The sequence below is a fragment of the Serinus canaria genome, chromosome 4, assembly GCF_022539315.1.
Source record: "Serinus canaria isolate serCan28SL12 chromosome 4, serCan2020, whole genome shotgun sequence".
Classification (NCBI taxonomy): Eukaryota; Metazoa; Chordata; class Aves; order Passeriformes; family Fringillidae; genus Serinus; species Serinus canaria.
Genome location: NC_066317.1, coordinates 25580605 through 25598532, shown reverse-complemented (window position 1 = coordinate 25598532; position 17928 = coordinate 25580605). Strand labels below are relative to the sequence as shown.

At 40.1% G+C, this 17928-nt stretch overlaps 1 protein-coding gene across 1 annotated transcript in view; it reads right to left on the bottom strand.

Moving 5' to 3' along the window:
• The window catches only part of EGF (epidermal growth factor), a 56159-nt gene extending 38991 nt beyond the window's left edge, over positions 1-17168 (bottom strand). Inside the window, exons 1-5 of the mRNA XM_009101542.4 lie at positions 17042-17168; positions 7943-8074; positions 4218-4417; positions 3052-3233; positions 1518-1748 (exon numbers count right to left, since the gene is read on the bottom strand). Of these exons, the coding sequence (XP_009099790.3) occupies positions 1518-1748; positions 3052-3233; positions 4218-4417; positions 7943-8074; positions 17042-17168 (872 nt within the window). The remainder of the gene's footprint in view (positions 1-1517; positions 1749-3051; positions 3234-4217; positions 4418-7942; positions 8075-17041) is intronic.
• Positions 17169-17928: the final 760 nt, after the last annotated feature.

Sequence of the window (17928 nt, the reverse complement as noted above, 5' to 3'; positions counted from 1 at the left end):
ATATATTTACTCACTTAAACATTTTCTGAGTGCCTAGTTCAGTCAGGTTCACTAAAAATTATCTTTTTGTAATGTTGTGTATGTATATATTTACAAGATATATTATCTGCTATATGTGAGAATCAGAGAATCAGAAGAGGTGCAGAGACATTCCCAAAATAATTCAGCACTCAATCCTGCAAATTTGCAAGAAATAGACCCAAAATGGATAACCTGCATTTCTCACAGGTTTAATGATCTCTTGGTCAGGACTGACTTAACCGGGAGAGAAAGCCTGTATGTGACCCTGCTTCTGGTGAATCCAGCAAGCAAAATGGAAACTTGGTCTGTTGAAGGATGTAGGTCAGGTAAGTTCCACTGTTTCCCAATATCCAGTGCCTGCTCTGACAGTTCTGACTGTCTGAGGAAATCAGGGTTGAGATGGAGTTGTAGGAGTAGGACACTCTTAATATTAATATTCTACTGCTTCTTCTATCTCAGGAACATTCACTGGTCTGTTATAGCAGACAGCAGAAATCACTAAAGGGCCAAGTTTTAAATTAGAGAAAAATCAGAAAAAATACTGAAAAAGGTATTTTTGTCTTCTGCTTTCCAGGAAAACATAATCCAGGTGGAAAACAGAATCCAGGTCATCCAGGCTAAAGGATTAATACCCCAGTGAACAATCAACTCGAGGGATAAAGGGAAAAAAAGTAAGGAAAAATCCAAACTGACAGCTGGCATTGTAGGGAGAAGCCAGCTTTGTGTTCATCATATGAAAATGGTGGACCACATATTTAAATAAACAGGTCAGCAAAACTGAATTTTTCTCAGTCTAGTGTCATAAATCCCTTTTCCACACATGGAGACCCAACCATACTGGACGACAAAGTGGTGACAACATTTCCTGCTTCCCTCACTGACCCATGGCCACCACTGGGCACCTGTACCCCTGCACAGCATGAAGACCAAAAGGACACTGAGGGGTCTAAGAGCCCCCTCAGCCATGCTCAGCACTGGCACTGGGGCAGGGCAGTGCTCTTGCACAGCACGGTTTTCTCCACATCTGCTGATGCTTCTTGGAGAGCCTGAGCACAGGCCAAGCCTCCCCAGGGAGCAGCAGCTAAGGAGGACAGCAGGCTTAGATGAGGATGGAGTTCAGTCTCCTGAGCACAGCTCAGACACCTGAGCTCACCCCCTGTGACCTTGGATAAATCATTTAATCTCTCTTTTTGGCTCCTCTCTCTGCAGAAAAAGGCCACCAATAAACACTCCAAGAGGATTTCTAAGGATTAATTAGTTATCATTTGCTAAAAGCTTGGAAGTTGGAGAGTGCTGAGTGGCAGTATTATCCTTATAACAGTGACGTTTTCCCATTTTCCTTGCGTTATTGTTACGTTTACAGTCATAGGCCAATTGCATTACTCTTTATACTCCTCATGTTGTGAACTGATCCAAGTAAAGGGAGGATGAGGGGGAGAGCATAATTGAATCCCTGAAATGAAGGTTTTCTTTCTGGCAAGCTGAGGAAAACTCACCGGACAGAATTTCTGAGGAAACGAACAGCCCCACCGTCATAGTCACATGATCCAATGTGGGAAATCTCTTTCCCGTGGTCATGCTGGATCCAGTAGAGCCTTGTGTCAACCAAATCTAGTGAGATGGTCTTTATTTTTTCTGTAGTTTTCAAAATATTTATCACATCACTTCCCCTGAGGGACGCTCGGTGTATGCTGGAAACTGAACCATCTGAAGACAAAAATAACAGCCTGCAGGCAAGAGAGGTGTGTTTAAAAATACAAAACAAAACACAACAAACAAACCCTACGTTTTTGAAATCACATCACAGCTACACACTCTTTACTAAGTTATTTAGTTGCTCCTGTGTACAGAATTTCTCAGGATGAACTCACTAGAACTACAAGTACTGCTGGAGGTACTAGAAACCAGCATTACTAGAGGTAGTAGCAATTTCCCTCAAGTAGGTCAAGCAGGAATCAGCCCAGCTTAACCACAAGGCACTATTGTCTGTCCCTCTACTTTGTTCAGCCGTGCAGTCAAGGAAACTGGAATTACTTCTCAAATCTATGGGGAGCTCCTGCATATTTGAGGAAAGGCAGGTCTGATGTCCAGGCCCTAAATCCCACAGAGATGGCAAGATTCCAAAGAGTATTAGCAATGCTAATCTATCTATCATCAGAAGTTTGGTTTATGTACAAATGTGTTAGGAATGGACCATGAGTCTTAATATTGAAAGAGTTGCACACACCTTGAGCAGCTTTATAGAAAATCAAAAGTGGCAACAAAGACATGCTCTTGCTAAACAAAACAGAAGCATTTCCAATTCTGCTCAAGCTTTTCTTTTTTTTTTCTTTTTTCTTTTTTTTTTTTTTTTTTGCAACTTTAATGCGAGAGGTTTTTGTGTAAGGGGAAATTAGCACAGAGAGACCACTGTGATGATTCACACTGGTAACCCTTGAGGAGCCAGGCCTGTCATGTGAGCATGGCTCTCCATGTATATTACTTGAAGCTGAAAGGAGCATCTCTATGAAGGCCAAACTGCTAGCGATGCTAAGCAGCAGCAGTGGATTCAGAACCAATATTTGGAGACACTGACAAAGAAACAAGGGAAACAGCACCAAACTGTCGATTTTGACCTTTTTTTTCAGAAAATATACCAATTTATGTTCTAAGTGTGCTGGGTCTGAAGCACAAGTGACTCCCAGCATTTGGAGGCATCATTACCTTTCCTTCTTCAATACTGCCTTCCTACCCAGAAACTTTGTTGGAAGAGGGTAGATTGAGATTGGATATTCTTTACTGTGAGGGTGGTGAGGCGCAGGAATAGGTTGCCCAGAGAAGTTGCAGATGCCCCACCTCTGGAACTGTTCAAGGCAGGTCAGATGGGACTTTGTGCAACCCGATCTAGTGGAAGGTGTCCTGTCCCTGGTGAGTGAGTTGGAACTAGATGACCTTTAATGTCTCTTCTAACCCATTTCTATGATTCCATGAACCACAATACTTTACATATTTGAGTCTAATTCAATGAAATTCTGACCCCTTTAAAATTACCTTTGCTCAGCATCAATGGCAATCCTTGTGGGACGACCAACAGCTCTCAGAAGAACTCGGCGTTTCTTCCCATTCATGTCAGTTGCTTCTATGGTTCCTTTCTGTCTGTTGGCCCAGAGAATGTCTTGACTTATCCAGTCAATAGCAAATCCTGAAATGCCTTTGTCTATGTAACATAGTCTCTGTAAGCAAGAAAAAATAAGTTGACAAGAGGAATCTTAATGACCACTCTAAATTTGGCTTTCGTTACAAGGAATAGAAGACGCAGCTGAAACTTTCCAGTTCATTCCTTTGCCTGCTTCATTTTCTTTCAGACCTGTAGCTATTTCTCTTTCTTTTTCTTTCATGACTTTTATTTGGTCTTTGTGCTTACACATACCCCCTCTGAACTGAGTGACTCCCTGCAAAAGGAGAAACTGCAGCACACAGGAAATATACTGGATTAACATTTAGTTAAGTTTTTTTGCATTTGGCACACCATGAAGCACCCAGGCCTGTGCTGTTACAGATGGAAATCTCCTAACACACTGCTTTTCACTGATTTTAAGGGACCCAGATCCCTTAAAATCAGTGCAAATACACGAGTGAAAACTCCACAGAGGTAAATGATACTGGCAACTTCTCTCAAAGAAAAGAACACTCTCACAGCAATAATGTTCAGCCAGAACAGCCTGTCTGCCCTTCCTAATCAGCCAGGTGCAATGAACTACACTTTTTTTTTCTGAGCAAAGAAGAAAGTGCTAATGGCATTTATGCAACCATAGAAACCAATAAAAGGTTTGAGAAAAAATCAGTAGGAATTCAAGCACATTCTTTGCATAGCATTTGTGTCAGCTTGCATTACAATAATCTTGAAGACAACGTTGTAATGCCAGAGAATAATCTATAACTGATAGAAACATCAAAGTCTACAAGGCCTTAATTTGTTTGAAGTTCCTCTCCTGCATTTTTAACTCTATCCTCTCCTGCATTCACCTGATCCTGCATGTACTGAATGTGAATGCCAGTAAAACAGCCTGGGGCTCAGGGTCAGAACCATTACAACAGCAAAAGCAAAGGCGTAATCGATGAACAGTAAAGGCAGAACTGTACCCAAGGAGCAGGTGGTTTCCACAGAGGGGTTTGCACCACCAAAGAGGAGAATTCCAAAGAACTGATTACTTTACCTCTTGTTTTGTGCCATTTAGATTAATTCTTTGAAGTAGTCGCCTTTCGGAGTCTACCCAATACACTTTCTCTTCTATGTAATGAAAATCCATAAGTGTTGATGGACCAGTATCAGAAACCAATCTTTCGTGATTTGTCCCTTCAGTGTCAATTCTAAAGATGTCATTTCCATGGCTAAAAAGTAGGAATGGTGCTGGGTCTGGTGTGAAGAAAACAAAATGAGACTAATTAATTGATAATCATTGCATTTTTGCTGCACTAAATTCTCATCATTGCATACTAGTCAAAGAGAAGGTTCAAGATTTAGATGTCTCATTTCTTAATAGCAACTTTCTAGGTGTATCACAGAGAACCAGTAATATATAAATGTAATGATCCGTTCATATTTGATGCTGAAAATTATGGTAAAAATCTGAGTTAGGAAACTGAAACGACAGTGGATGTTAGCACTTATCCCAAATCCTACAGCCCAGTCAGAGGTCAGAAAAACTGCTGCATGCTTGCCAGCTGAAGTTGAAAGAAGTTTGCCATGGATGTGCCTCCAAGTTTAAGATCACTTCAAATTATTGTGCTATAGCAAGAATTTATCACAGAGAGGTAGCCTGGAACCTTCCTTTAACTATCCAAAAAAGGAAATTGAAGATCCCAAGACAGGAAAAAGGAAGAAACTGGAGATTGGGGAGGTTTCTTGTGCTGCAGAAGGCTGAAGGAAAACAAAAGACCTGTACTTAAAACTCTGACAGCTCAAAACCAACAACTTCTTCCAGACAAAATCTCTGTTTGTAATGAGCAAAGGGTAAGAGTAAAACAGTAACTTAATATAAAATTTGTTAAAATGAAAGGTGCTCCAATTATGCCCCATACTCCAGAAAACCAATTAAGGCTGAAAGTGGTGAGCAGCTAGGATGATCCCAATAGCCTTGATGCAACCTTAAAACAAGGTGATAAGTATGGAGGTACAATTAGTATGGCATAATGATTGGGGCTGATCCAGTTTTATCAAGTCATCTTTGTTATTTTTAGGGTATCACTGTAGAGCACAATTAAGATTGTACAAGGAACCTTAACTACATTTAAGATTGCTCAAGGAACCCTAACTATCTTTCCAAACCACAAGGGTTTTCATTTAGGCTGTCTGTCAAGTGCCTATAGCAAAGCAGATCTTATGTAACCAACACATTTTCACTTTCATTTTGAAACTAAACCTGGGTATGTTGTTTGCCTTTTGGTTTGTTTATCTATCTATATCTATCTATCTATATCTATCTATTCTATATATATATAGATATATATATATATATACTATATATATATATATACACATTATTATATTTGTGGGAATCAAATCTATTCTTTAATTTACTGCTAAAATATCATACAAAACATAAATTCCATTGCGTTAGCAATGTTGGAATTTTAGAACATGGTTGCCTGAAACAACAGATCCTGGCATACAAGTAGTCCTCAACCCAGCTGCGTTTGAAATGCAATTATTGATATAGATCCAACAGAATGACAGCTTTCAAGCCTCTGTAATCAAGAGCTGAATTATTCCACAATGAAGAAGCAGCTCTCCATTTATTGGGAATGGATGCCATCAAAGATGCAATATTACCAGTTTTCTTACACATGCACTTTTAAAAATTAAACTGGTGTTATTGACAAGTTTCACATATTTTTTTAATTAAATATCTTTACTATTAGCATGAAAACTGAGGCTTTAAATTCAACAAAAAGCTCTTCCACAAAATTGAGGCAGACGCTTCACCTTCATAGTTGCAAGGTTGTTAAACTCTTTTTTCAAAGCAGAGGAATGAGACAAATTTTGATTTCTCCAAGTGAAGACAGTTCTGATGAGCACCCAAGATGTAATTTTGTCTTGTTTGCAGGGAAGATGATCAGTTCTCTGTTTCTATGTTGGCAGAATGTTTTATATCTCAAATTTTAAAGCTATCACCTAATTGTAGCAGCTGCTTACAGGATTTTAATTGCTCCCTTTTCCTGCTGCTACTTGAACTGAGCAACCCCATACTTGAACAATGAAGACTTGCTTCATGTGAGCATTAAATGAATGCTGAAGAGTGGCCAGGATGATTTATCGAAGGGATTTAACAGCTACTGCCTGCAGTCTTGCCAATTAGTTGACCAAGAACATTTATACACTTTGGTTTTCTCCTTTCCACTCTCTGAGTTCCCTACCAGGTACCTGTGAATGAGGGCTCTAAATGGAACAAGAGCTGAACAAAGCCAACTTTTGCCACAGAGGCACCAGTCAGATTTAGGACTCAATTTTGTCAGGGGTTTAATTACCAGGTAAACCTTATCTGCACCAAAGGTCTTCCTGCCTTTATACCATGAGGGTATTTCACCTGGTATATTCCCCACGGAAGGGTTTATACCTTACTTCAGGGTTCCTTATCCACCACAGTATCTCTATCTGTCACTTTCTGCTGTCACTATAAATGTTAGTAACTACAGGTAAAAAAGTTGAAGCACTCCAATATGAAGGAAAGATTGATCTTTGAAGGATACCTGCGCACAAATATCACTGGAAAACAACACATCGATTTTCACTTCAGAAGTGGAGAGCTTGCAAAGAAACTACGGATGTTTAGGCAGGACCACCAAAAATCCATTTTGGGTCTGTGTGAGTTACATGTTGCTGACAATTATGATGATTCTAGGGCCTGGACTAAAATAATTGTGTTGATGACAATTTGGGAGGTCAACAGAATAATTTTGGTTATGTTCATGGTCCCAAAGTCTACACATATAGGGACTCAAGTACAGCTCCCACTTCTTAGGTCAGAAACATGCCTTGTCACACCCCTGCATTAGCAAGATAAACACCACTCAAAAAATACTAGCCAAAAAATAGAAAACTTGGGGTCCTGGATCAGAAGGGAGTATGGTGTATCCCAGGCAGGAACCAAAGCCAAGCATTCAGGGAGTCAAAGTGGAGAGGTAAGAGATGAACTTCAGAGCACTCCCCCCTCATGCTCTAGATGCAATAATTTATTGATTAAGCTAATCAATAAAATCCAACTCTTTTTTTTTTTTTTTCCCTGAGTAGCATCAGTTGAGGACAAAATGAGGATTAATCAAAGGCTGCAACTGCAAATATTTTCTTCTTAGAAGAGCTAAACACTTTTAAATTTAAATGCATCTCCCACATTTAAGAATCAATTTATATGCTTGTGTCAGAGGAAGGGAGAGAGATAATTCACAGTAGGACTCAGGTGTTTTAACTGCCAATGGGTGAAGGCAAAAATAAGGGCTTCATGCTTCTAATCATACAGCACTGTCCCTAGAACCTAAACATTCTGGGAAGACACCCAGGCCAGCAGACTGAAAGCAGCCAAGGGAGCAGAATCTCATGTACTGCCATGTCTTCTTGGAAGTAAGGATGGGATAAGAGAGTTCACAGTTTTAAACTGGCAGAGAGGGCAAATAGGAAGTAATTGTTAAGTTTAGTGGTTTGTTTTCATATGTTCATTCATCTTTCTACCACCATAATTTACATTCTTCACCATCCTTCTTCTGTGGCACCCATTTTTGGCCTTGCCTCTTACCCACACAGTAGCAGAGGCAGTTTTTTGTCAGCAAACCAGAGAGCCCCAGCCACTGACAAGGAGGGACCAGCAGGCCTGGTTCACTTTGCAAAGGAATGCTAACTGAATCTCCAAGGCATTTTTTCAGTTCTCAAAAAAGAAAATGCCCTTACCGTTCACATAGCAAGACTGCTTGTCAATACCCAAGGAGTAGCCAGGCAAACAGGAGCAGATGTACGACCCTGGAGTATTGATACAGGTTTGGCCACAGGTTCCCAAACCACCTTCAAGGCACTCATCAATATCTGAAATAGGTATTTGAAAAAGATCAGGACAATTCAGCTAGCAAAAGCAGCAATGAACAGGGGGAATGAATACCTTTGACAAACTTATCTAATAATAAATTGTCACAAAATTTAATATCCCATCATGAGAAAATTAAATGAGGATGGCTATGTAATCCTTCATGCATTGGTTTCAGAGTTATAGGGGTGTGTGTGGGGGGGGTAATTTATCATTGTCACATTCAGTGATTTTGCAGGGTGTTGGGTTTTTATTTTGGGTTTTTTGATTGCCCGGGGAAATTACCCTTTTCCCTAGTGTCTGGGCACTGGTCTCTAATTGCTCAAACACAGGGAACAGACTTGTCTTGATTTGTGTTATTATTTGCTATGCAAATGCAGCTTGCAGCTGCTCGCTTCTATCTTTATCCCTTTTTCAACAGTAATATTTTCGCCAACAAATTAACAGACTTTGCAAAACAGCAAAGCAGAAAACAGATTGCCACAGCACTGAGGTCAACACTGAGCTCATTTTTGTTTGAGTCAAATCTCACACAGACATACAAAACACTGAAATTCCCACTGTATTCTGACAGAAGCAAGCCCAAACCAAGGCACTGAGCAAATTAATTAAAAACCAGGCTTTTAACTGATAGGTTAGGCCAGAAGGTTTAGGAATTGAAAGCCATTTGAAGTATTTATGGTGTTTTGTCAGGGCTTGAGGAAGTGACTATTAAGTACTAAACAAAGGAATCTGGTAAAAAAAAAAGACTTCCACCGAGGACTGTAGTTTGAGGGGGAAAGAAATTTGCAATACCATGGATAATTGTCCCACAAAATTGAGATAAATTTTAGTTCCTGCTCTAAACAAAAACATCTGATAGCAACTTCCCAAGGTACCACACATCTGACAGTACCATATGATGGCATATTTCCTTCTTGATGGTATATTTTCCTTCTTCAACTGCTGTGTGATGGTTGCTCTATGAAGCAGCTTTTTTCTTGCCCAAGTTCTAGTTGATGTCGGTGGCTTTTTTTCTGTACTTTACCATGTGACTCAGCACATGCAGGAATCAAGGAATTAATACATTTTGTTTTAAAGAGATGCATTTGAATAAGTCACTAAAGGACGTTGATTCATGACCAAAACCAGGTCTGTGTGTGTTATTTGAGAATTCCCTTAGTTTAAGGAACAACACCTTGACTACAAGGAACAGCAATTTAACCAACTCACAAAAGACTTTGAAAGAAACTTTCTCAGCAACTGCTTTAAGAAACTATGCTTAGAAAGAAGTGTTCCAAGGGGTTTCATCTGTGCCCAAGTACCAAAGGTGTTCAAAAAGAACGTCAATGCTTTTCAGCCACCTAGTGTGTCTGTACCAGCTAGGGAAAGCTTCCATATTGTTTGCAGAGTTTTCCCACAAGTTTGTGCTCCAAAGAGCAGCTGAAATAATTTGACAACACATGAAATGTAGTCAGAGCACCTGCAGCTGACTCTAGTTTGATTACCAAGATAAAGCAGAAGCATTTTCAGCAATGTAATTCCTTAAAGTACTCTAATTCTAACCCCCAATTTTCTCCAAACAATCAGCTTTCAGCAGCATATTTTCCCACATGTACTAGGATTGTACATTCCATTCCCCACGGCATTAAAAGACAAACTCTTCCAAATCCCCTCTAGGAAGGGTTGATGGGCTTAGAAGTGTGTTAATGTGCTACAGACACCATGGGCTCCAGGTCCCCACTAAAACCAGATACTCCTGGCAAACGCTGCCTGGGTGCCAGTGACACTGAAAGGCTCTTTGCTGGCCCAGGAGGGAGGGCTGTGATGACCTCAGCTCCTTGTCCAGCTGCTGGCAGAGTTAGACATGAGCACTGTTTGCCACTCCCTCCCTGATGCACTGGTTGTTAAATCAAGTAACTGGCTGACTAAGCTGGACACTTGACCTGGTCCAGCCACCAGCACCACAGCAGGTGTGAGAATGTGTTGATAATGTAGCTTATGTTTGTCAATATACTTTTATTACAGTAATAGCTTGCTAAATGGGGTTATTTCTCTGTGGAAATCACAAGTATGGGTGAAAAAGGCAACAGTGTAGATATAGGATTGCTAAAGAGAGAGGTTTTTTGATTAAGCAATGTGAAGCACTGATGAGCTATTGTTCAATCACAATAAAGAGCACATTAACTAAGAGTAAAAAAAAATAGGCCTGGCCTATAGATTGGATCTGAAAGACTCCTTTCTCTGAGAACGATTTGGGTCCATAATGGACAGAAAGCTGACAAGAAAATTCAAATCCCAACACAAATAAACACAGGAGAAATTAATGATTGTGAGGAAAAAAAATGCTTTTCTTTATGGCAATGGTCAGACTATATGGGCATGGTGTTGTATTTTTCAGATAAAGGTCATCAAAGGATCATGAAAAATTAGAAAGTGTATAAAACAAGGATAGAAAGCCTGATTTGCAGGTAAAGAAAAGTGGCTTTCTATGAGAAATTCAAGAGCTCAGAATGCTTAAATTATCAGAAAGAAGCTTGGAAGAAGGATTAAGCACCACAAATTAATACCTTCACGAAGAAAATGCAGCAGATTTTCTAAAAGACACCAAAATCTTTTTCAGGAACAATTTAACAAGCACAGGTAGCTGAGAACTAAAGCCAGGGAATTCAAATCAGACATTAAATTCACATTTTAACAGGAAGAGTGAATCACTAAATAAACTAGCTCCCAGGGAAAACCCTGAAGGCAGTGAATATTCTAAAGGCAAGGTCAGACTGGGAAGACATGCTTTACCAAACACAGGTTACTGAGCAACAGACCAAGGTAAAAGGACAGTGACCCTTTATTTCCAGGGGGGATTTCCCAGATTTATGTGAGTATACAAAACTGACTGTCCAAGAATGAGAACACTGGTTGGTCAGGCTACAGGAATTCACACTCTTTCCCCAGTAATTGTACTTGAAGAGAAGATTTTGGTTTTATCAGCCTGTCCATTTTCATCACCACCAAAATTCACACAGTCAAAGCAAATCCCACACGTACTGAAAAGCAAGCTGTGGCTGCAGCTGAGGAATGGCTCTTGTGGAAGGAGAGGTGACCAAAAACAGAGCAGGGCCACAGAGCCACAGGCAGCTCAGCCTCTGGACAGTGCCCTTCCAGTGGTAAGCAGGAAGAGCCAAGAGACAGTGTTATTGTGAAACAGCCCACAGCACTGTGAATGTTTAGCTTTTATGGGTTTAACAATTAAGAGGATCCTATACTTAACACCTTTTCTTTGTTGTTTAAAGTACGAAAAAATCCTAACCAAAAAACCCAAACAAAATCAACCAACCAACCAATCAAACCACCAACCACAAAACAAAATAAACATAAAAAGACTGGTTTTTAAGGTTTAAGAGAATAAAACCATCCATCAGGTGTAACTAGCAGTTCCTTCATCTGCACTTTTAGTGCCAAAGGAAAGCATGGAGTTGCATCCTGTTGAAGCTGTTTTACGTGTCCTGGCAACCACATCCCCCAGTGGGAACTTTACCCTGTGAAAGAAATCGGCTTAGTGAACACAAAAGCTGTCTGCAATGCCCTGACAGCCAGTCCTGAAAGGAAGAATGAGGTTCTGCTTAGTTCTCAAAGACTTCTTTATGCAAAAAATGCCTTGAGAATCAGCAAAAACGATGAATCATGTCATCACGATGTTGGCAGCTCTCAAAGACTTTGCATACAAATATACTACTTTATTGAGAGTCCTGAGAAAGGCTCTGGTTGCAGAAGGTTGAAGCATTAGTATGCCTGGCAGGGACACAGAGAAACCACAGTGAGCCAGAACTTGAATTTCATTATGGCCCCAAATACATACATTATATACATAAAGTATACGTGCAGATACATACACTCAAATAACCTCATGCAAATTTAGTTCCTGGTGAGCTGGACTCATGATTTATTCAATCAGCTGTGTCCAACCACCACCATAATCATTTCAGCAAGGCTGAACATGAAAATTCATCTGGGTGACAAAGCAAGCAGCCCATTGCTTTTATCAATTGTGTTTAAAGCATCCAGCTCAAAGAACAGAAGTCAGATAAAATGGAAGAAGACACTCCAGCTATCAGCAGGTCAAAATGAAACAGATGATGCACAGTTTAATATATTTTATCTCCAGTTTTAAATGAGGCTTAAAGTACAACCTGATCACTCACAATTTTTGAGAGGGTAGAGGTTGTGAAATGCTCATGTACGACAGTAAGAAATACAGTATGAGCACAATGAGGGCGTTACAACTCCTGGTGTTTTCCAGCCCAGAGATGATCATGTCACAGATATGACACCAAGTGACAACATATGATTTATCAAGTATAAAATTGAATTAAATTTAGAATTTAAAAACAATTTAGAAAACAGTTACTGACATCTTGTAGAGAAAGGGCAAAAAAGATCCCCAGGAATGACAGCATCTTTTTTTTTTCCTTTCTGGACTCTGATCTCAAGTGTTTGCTCACTAGAATGGAAAAAATTCTACCCTTGAAATAAATTCTATGTAAAATAAAGCCTATGTGTAAATTAGTAGCTACAAAACAGGCCTCTACTTCCTGGATCACGCAACTTCCAACATATTATTGCTGGCTTGCCTTTCAAAGATGGAGGCCATGAGGCATCATCAAATACTGTCATCCAGCTCCCTTTAAAATCAGATTTTAAATTAGGTACTAAAAAGTAGCCAGGTTTTTTTTAGAACAGAATACGAAATTAGTAACTGCTATTTTACACTGGGCGAAACAAAGAGTTTTTTAATATTAGCTACTGGCTGGGGAGTCTGCCCCTTAGCCCTCTTTAGTATTAGGCATCATGTGAGGGGTGATGCCATTTCTGTCTTTTCTTGTAACATATTTGCCTCCTTCCTATTTTGATCCAAGTTTTCACAGCTGAAGATAGTATTTCTCCACATTCAGCTGGATCCAGCTCAATGGGAATCTTCTCAGGAACTGGTCTGTGGCTCAGACCCACAGACTTCAAGAATTCCTGACTACTATTTGGTAAAAATCTTTACAAGCTCCTTTCCCCACGTCAGTATAATGAGAAGTGAGCTAGCTGGAAAACAGCTGCTGAAAACAAGGAGAAAACACACCTCCACTGCAGCTCTTCTGAAATACAGAGGGAAGCACAGGCATCTCATCAGGTTTATCCCTGTCATGACAGGGGTGGGGAGCAGCTGCCCATTTCATTGGCTCTTACTGCTCCTTATGAGATGCTTGCAAAGAAAGAAAGGAGAGTTAAAAAGGTTTTGGCATTTCATATTTCTCAGAATACACACAAGAAGTTTTAACAGCCTGTCTTCAGAAGTATGGAGCAAAGTGGAGACAGGATTTAGATAATTAGGAGGAATTTGAAGATGTGAAACAAAGACTAATAATTTATGTTCCTCATCTCAGTTGTAGGAGAGAGGTGAACAGGAAGAAAGAAGAGAGTAAAGCTTGACACACAGAAGGAAGCATGTGACCAAAAGAGCTGACCTAGATAGCTGCAGTTGTCACCTTCTAATTGCAGGCTGTAGCTCTGTAGGAATGAGCAGCATGTTAGCCCTGTAGAAGTGACAAGGGCTCAGCAGTCAATGTCAGAATTTGGTAGAGATGTGCTGAGCTTAAGAACCTATGATTAGGCAAAACCTCAATAATATGGGTTTTGTTTTGCCTTCATCCAAGACTTTTTTACGATACTGTTGGGTATCTTAAAAATTATTATCTTTCTTCATTTTTCAAACTTACAGAGTATTTAAAGTCAGCCCTGAAGCCAAAGTACAGTCTTGAAGTACCCAGAAGATAATATATTTACCTAGGGTAGCCCAAGACTAACAGACATTAGTGTCTACTCTAAAATTGATAATGCAAGAGGCTGCTCTAGGATCTTCTTCTGACAGATGTGGAAAACTTTTTCAGTCTTGAGTAGGGAAAGCATCTACGTTCCTAGAGAGAATAAAAAATACTGTTGTTAATGTGGTGTTTCAGGGGGGCACAAGGAAACTGGTTCCAGCAGGCAGAGGCCCATCCTCTGGTACACGGTGTTACGCTTACATTTTCAAACATGTTACAAATCAAAGCTATCCTGGGACGAGCTATGCATGTGTTTTTTTCTTTGTAGCAATAATAGCTCCTCTGTAGGCCAGACTATTTGTTTTCAGAGGTAGAAGGTTCAATGTTTCCGCTGGGGTCTACAAAACGAGTTGTTGAAGGCAACTGATCCACAGTCCTCACAGCATCTTAAAATAAGATATTAATTCAAGATGGCATGTCAAAATTTGCAGAAGTGCTTCCAATTCTACCATAACTTGTCAATATATTGATGCATTCATTCATCAGGCCAGTTTTGCTCTGACCTTGTGATCTCTTCTCCCATACTTTCTTTCCTGTAAGCCCTGCTGTTTGGGACTAACAGTGCCTCAGAAAGGTCCCTTCTCTCTTGTCATAATAAGTCAGGATTCAAATAATCTCTCTTAAAATAACTGTATAAAATTATGTGAGACATTTAGGGTTAGATTTCATCCTACTTCCACAGGATGAGGAGGTCTTTGATGTTTGAATATCTATAGAAATAAAAGGAACTAATTAAGGAGTGAGCTATTTAGCAATGTAAGAAGAGGACCTAGACCTTCGTCTTAAGCCGCAGTGTGGAAACCAGATCTAGAAAAGCCTACACACATTCTGGCATGTATCACTCGTAGCAGCTCACTAACAAAGAGCAGACACCTTCCCAATTCAGGGGAATCCTTGTGGCTGGCAGGTTGCCACCACAGCCTCAGATGATTAAGAGCATTTTGCAATTGTATCTATTACAGCTCGCCAGGAATGGTGGCCAAGCCACAAATCAGCTTGCTGTCATTGTTCACAGTGCAGTGGTATGAATCACATCTCCCACTCACCACTTTTATCTCCAGTATTACCTTCAAAGCCTGCCTCCAGCTTCCTGCCACTTGCTCCCACTGCACCCTCTGTCCCACATCAATACTGAACTAGAATATCACACGTCCTGTCTTCTGCTCCGAGCACCAGTTGTGTACAAAGGAAAGAGAAAGGGAAATCCCTTACACCAGAGCATCCTGCAGTCTCACATTTCATGTCAAAATTTCACCTTTGCTTAATCCCCTGTAATCCAGTGGCCTGTAAGTGAAAAATTACCTTAATGCTTCTCATTTTTCACTTACTCTGTGTCACATGGAATTGCTCAGAGTATGTCACAGTAACATCAACTCTTATGCAGGAGAATTCTTCTGCTGCTATTTCTTGATGAGTTTGCTGAGCTACCGGCCAATCTGTTTCAGTGCTTTATTAGAGTTCTTCACTCATACAGCAGCTAATTTTCAACAGAAAAGACTTTATGCAGAGCTGGTAATGTCTTCATTAATGGAAGAGCAATATGCATCAATGTGCAAAATAAGTCCACTGGGGAAAAAAAGGCCTTTGCAGCCTTTTGCATATTAATATTTAGAGTGGGTTTTTGACTCACTGAACAGTTGCCAAGCAATTCCCTTCATCTCAGTAGGATTCTCCCATCATACACAAGCACTTAATTGGGAAACCCAGTAATGCAGAAGCCATAACTAATGGACATCCTGAAGAGCTCTTGGAGGCTAAGTACATGCTAGCAAATGGTATGGATCTATAGGAAAGGCTGTGTAAACAGCAACAGCTGCTAAGGATATGGCACACCCACTGCATGTATCTCAGCCTGAACTTACAGAGAACCAGGCCTAGGCTGGTCCCACAGACCAAATGGCCACCAACACCAAAAAGAGGGAAGATGATCCCTACAGGGACATCCTCTGGTTTAAGTTTGCCTAAAGGGGGTCCAGTCTGTGCACTTTGAGAGTGTTTTTCAACATGAAGCGAACGTAGTAAGAGGTGGCAATATGGAGATTAATTTCCGAAGTGTGCTTGTCGTTTGAACTGAAGCACCAGGGTAGGAGCACTCCAGGTTTGTTTGGCTCTCAGATAAACCTTCAGTTGGGTTTACAATTTGTGCATAAAAAATGCCCAGCTCCTCCCCCCTCAACTTGACAGCATTTAACATGCAGGCTTCTATTTTGTGCTTACAAGATGATATTTCTTGGCAGAAAGCACAGAGGAAGCACCTGTTACTGCATCACTAGAATCATGACAAGAACTGAGTCAGAGCCTCTGAAGCCCAAGGAATCAAAGGCAAAAGCATTAATCTGCTTGAATCCTTTCAGAGCATTTCCTCATTTCCCAACTGCAAAGCTCAGGACTTCATTGGCTCCAGATTTCTTGAAAAAATTGGACCTCATGGTAGCAGGGGAGGGAGAAGAGTTCTGTCATCCTTTGTCTTACACTTTGTAAAGAATTGGAACTTGCATTTTATGAGCTCCAAATCACTGGAGATGATTACAGGAATGTTAGTGTTGCACATTTTTCCCAGACCTTTCTACCACAGTATTAAGCAACCTGCTACCCATGTATTGTATGAGATGCATTATTAGCATGAGCACACACATCTATATGTAATAATAAGCATAGAAAAAACAGCTTTTAAAGTCATCTAGCCCACATCTAAATGCATCCTAATAAATAATCATTAAAACATTCTTCATATATGTATACAGAAATAAAAAATACACCTATACTCAAACTTTTCATATATTGCAGCATGAATACATGCATGCTCATGTACTGAAACTATGGAGACACTAAAGCTATGGCAAGGACTTTTGGTAACTGGAGAGCAGTTCCTATCTCTTAATGATCATATGAAAACCTATTCTGCTTTCTGATAGTTAAAGCAACAGACAAATGCTGATTTCTGAAAGAAAAAAAAAATGTGATCTGTTCATTTTGAAATGCAACAGATATTGAGAAGCTGATTTATCAGTTCTGCCAGTACAACACACAATCAATCTGTAAAAAAAATTTTCAAAAATTTTAAAGCCATATTAAGAGAATAAAAATGCAGTTTTCTTAAACTGGGAATGTTCAGCAACTTACCTACACAAGCAGAGTTTTCAGGCTTTAATCTGTATCCATTAGGACAGTTCCAGTGCTGCAGAGCTGAGAGGCTGACAAAACCAATTTTAAAAACCACTGGCAAAAAAGCAACAAGGAAGAGAAACATAATCTTGAGGGTTTTTTTGAGCTGTCACTAGAAAAAAACTAGCTTGTATTCAGTCATATCCAGGACAAGATGAGCATGTGTAATCCCAAAAGTTTTCTGCAATCTGTCACTTTAGACTCAGACATCTTATCGCAATTTCAAGTTTTATCTTTGCCTTGCTTTTCTTGTCACTTTAGACCTTACTGTGTCTTACTACAACCTTGAAGAAATTCCTGGGAGATTTCTTCCCCACACACATCAGGGCTTTTTTCTCTCACTCTTTCTTTCTTTTTTTTCTCTTTTGGAAGCCAAGTATGAAATGCCTGACACTCTTGTCACAAATTTAAAACAGCTCAAAAGCCGTGCTCGCAAGGATCGCTTCAAATTTCCTTGCAACAAAGCTGCTGTTTAAATCTCTAAAGCAGAGAATTCAGAAAACTCTTCAGCACAGCTCTCAGTGGAGTGCAGGGAGCAAAATCTCCAGGTACCGTCCTTCTCCGACACGCAGTTGTTTTTTACATCCAGACTTGGATGGGCTCCTCTTTTCTTTTTAAAGCTCTGCTTGCCCCACCTCTTCTCTTTTTAGTACCACTTGAGTGAACCCTGTGTTTGCACATAGTAATGTGGTCAGTTCCTTACTACAGGGAACTGAGCCAGCATGCAGATATCCAGCCACCCATAATAAATACAGTCTCTTTAGAAAAGCAACTCCTCCTGCTTGAGAAGTACCTGCAGCTTGCCAGCTAGGTTTTTTTCCACAGAGATTGTAGGCAAATCAATT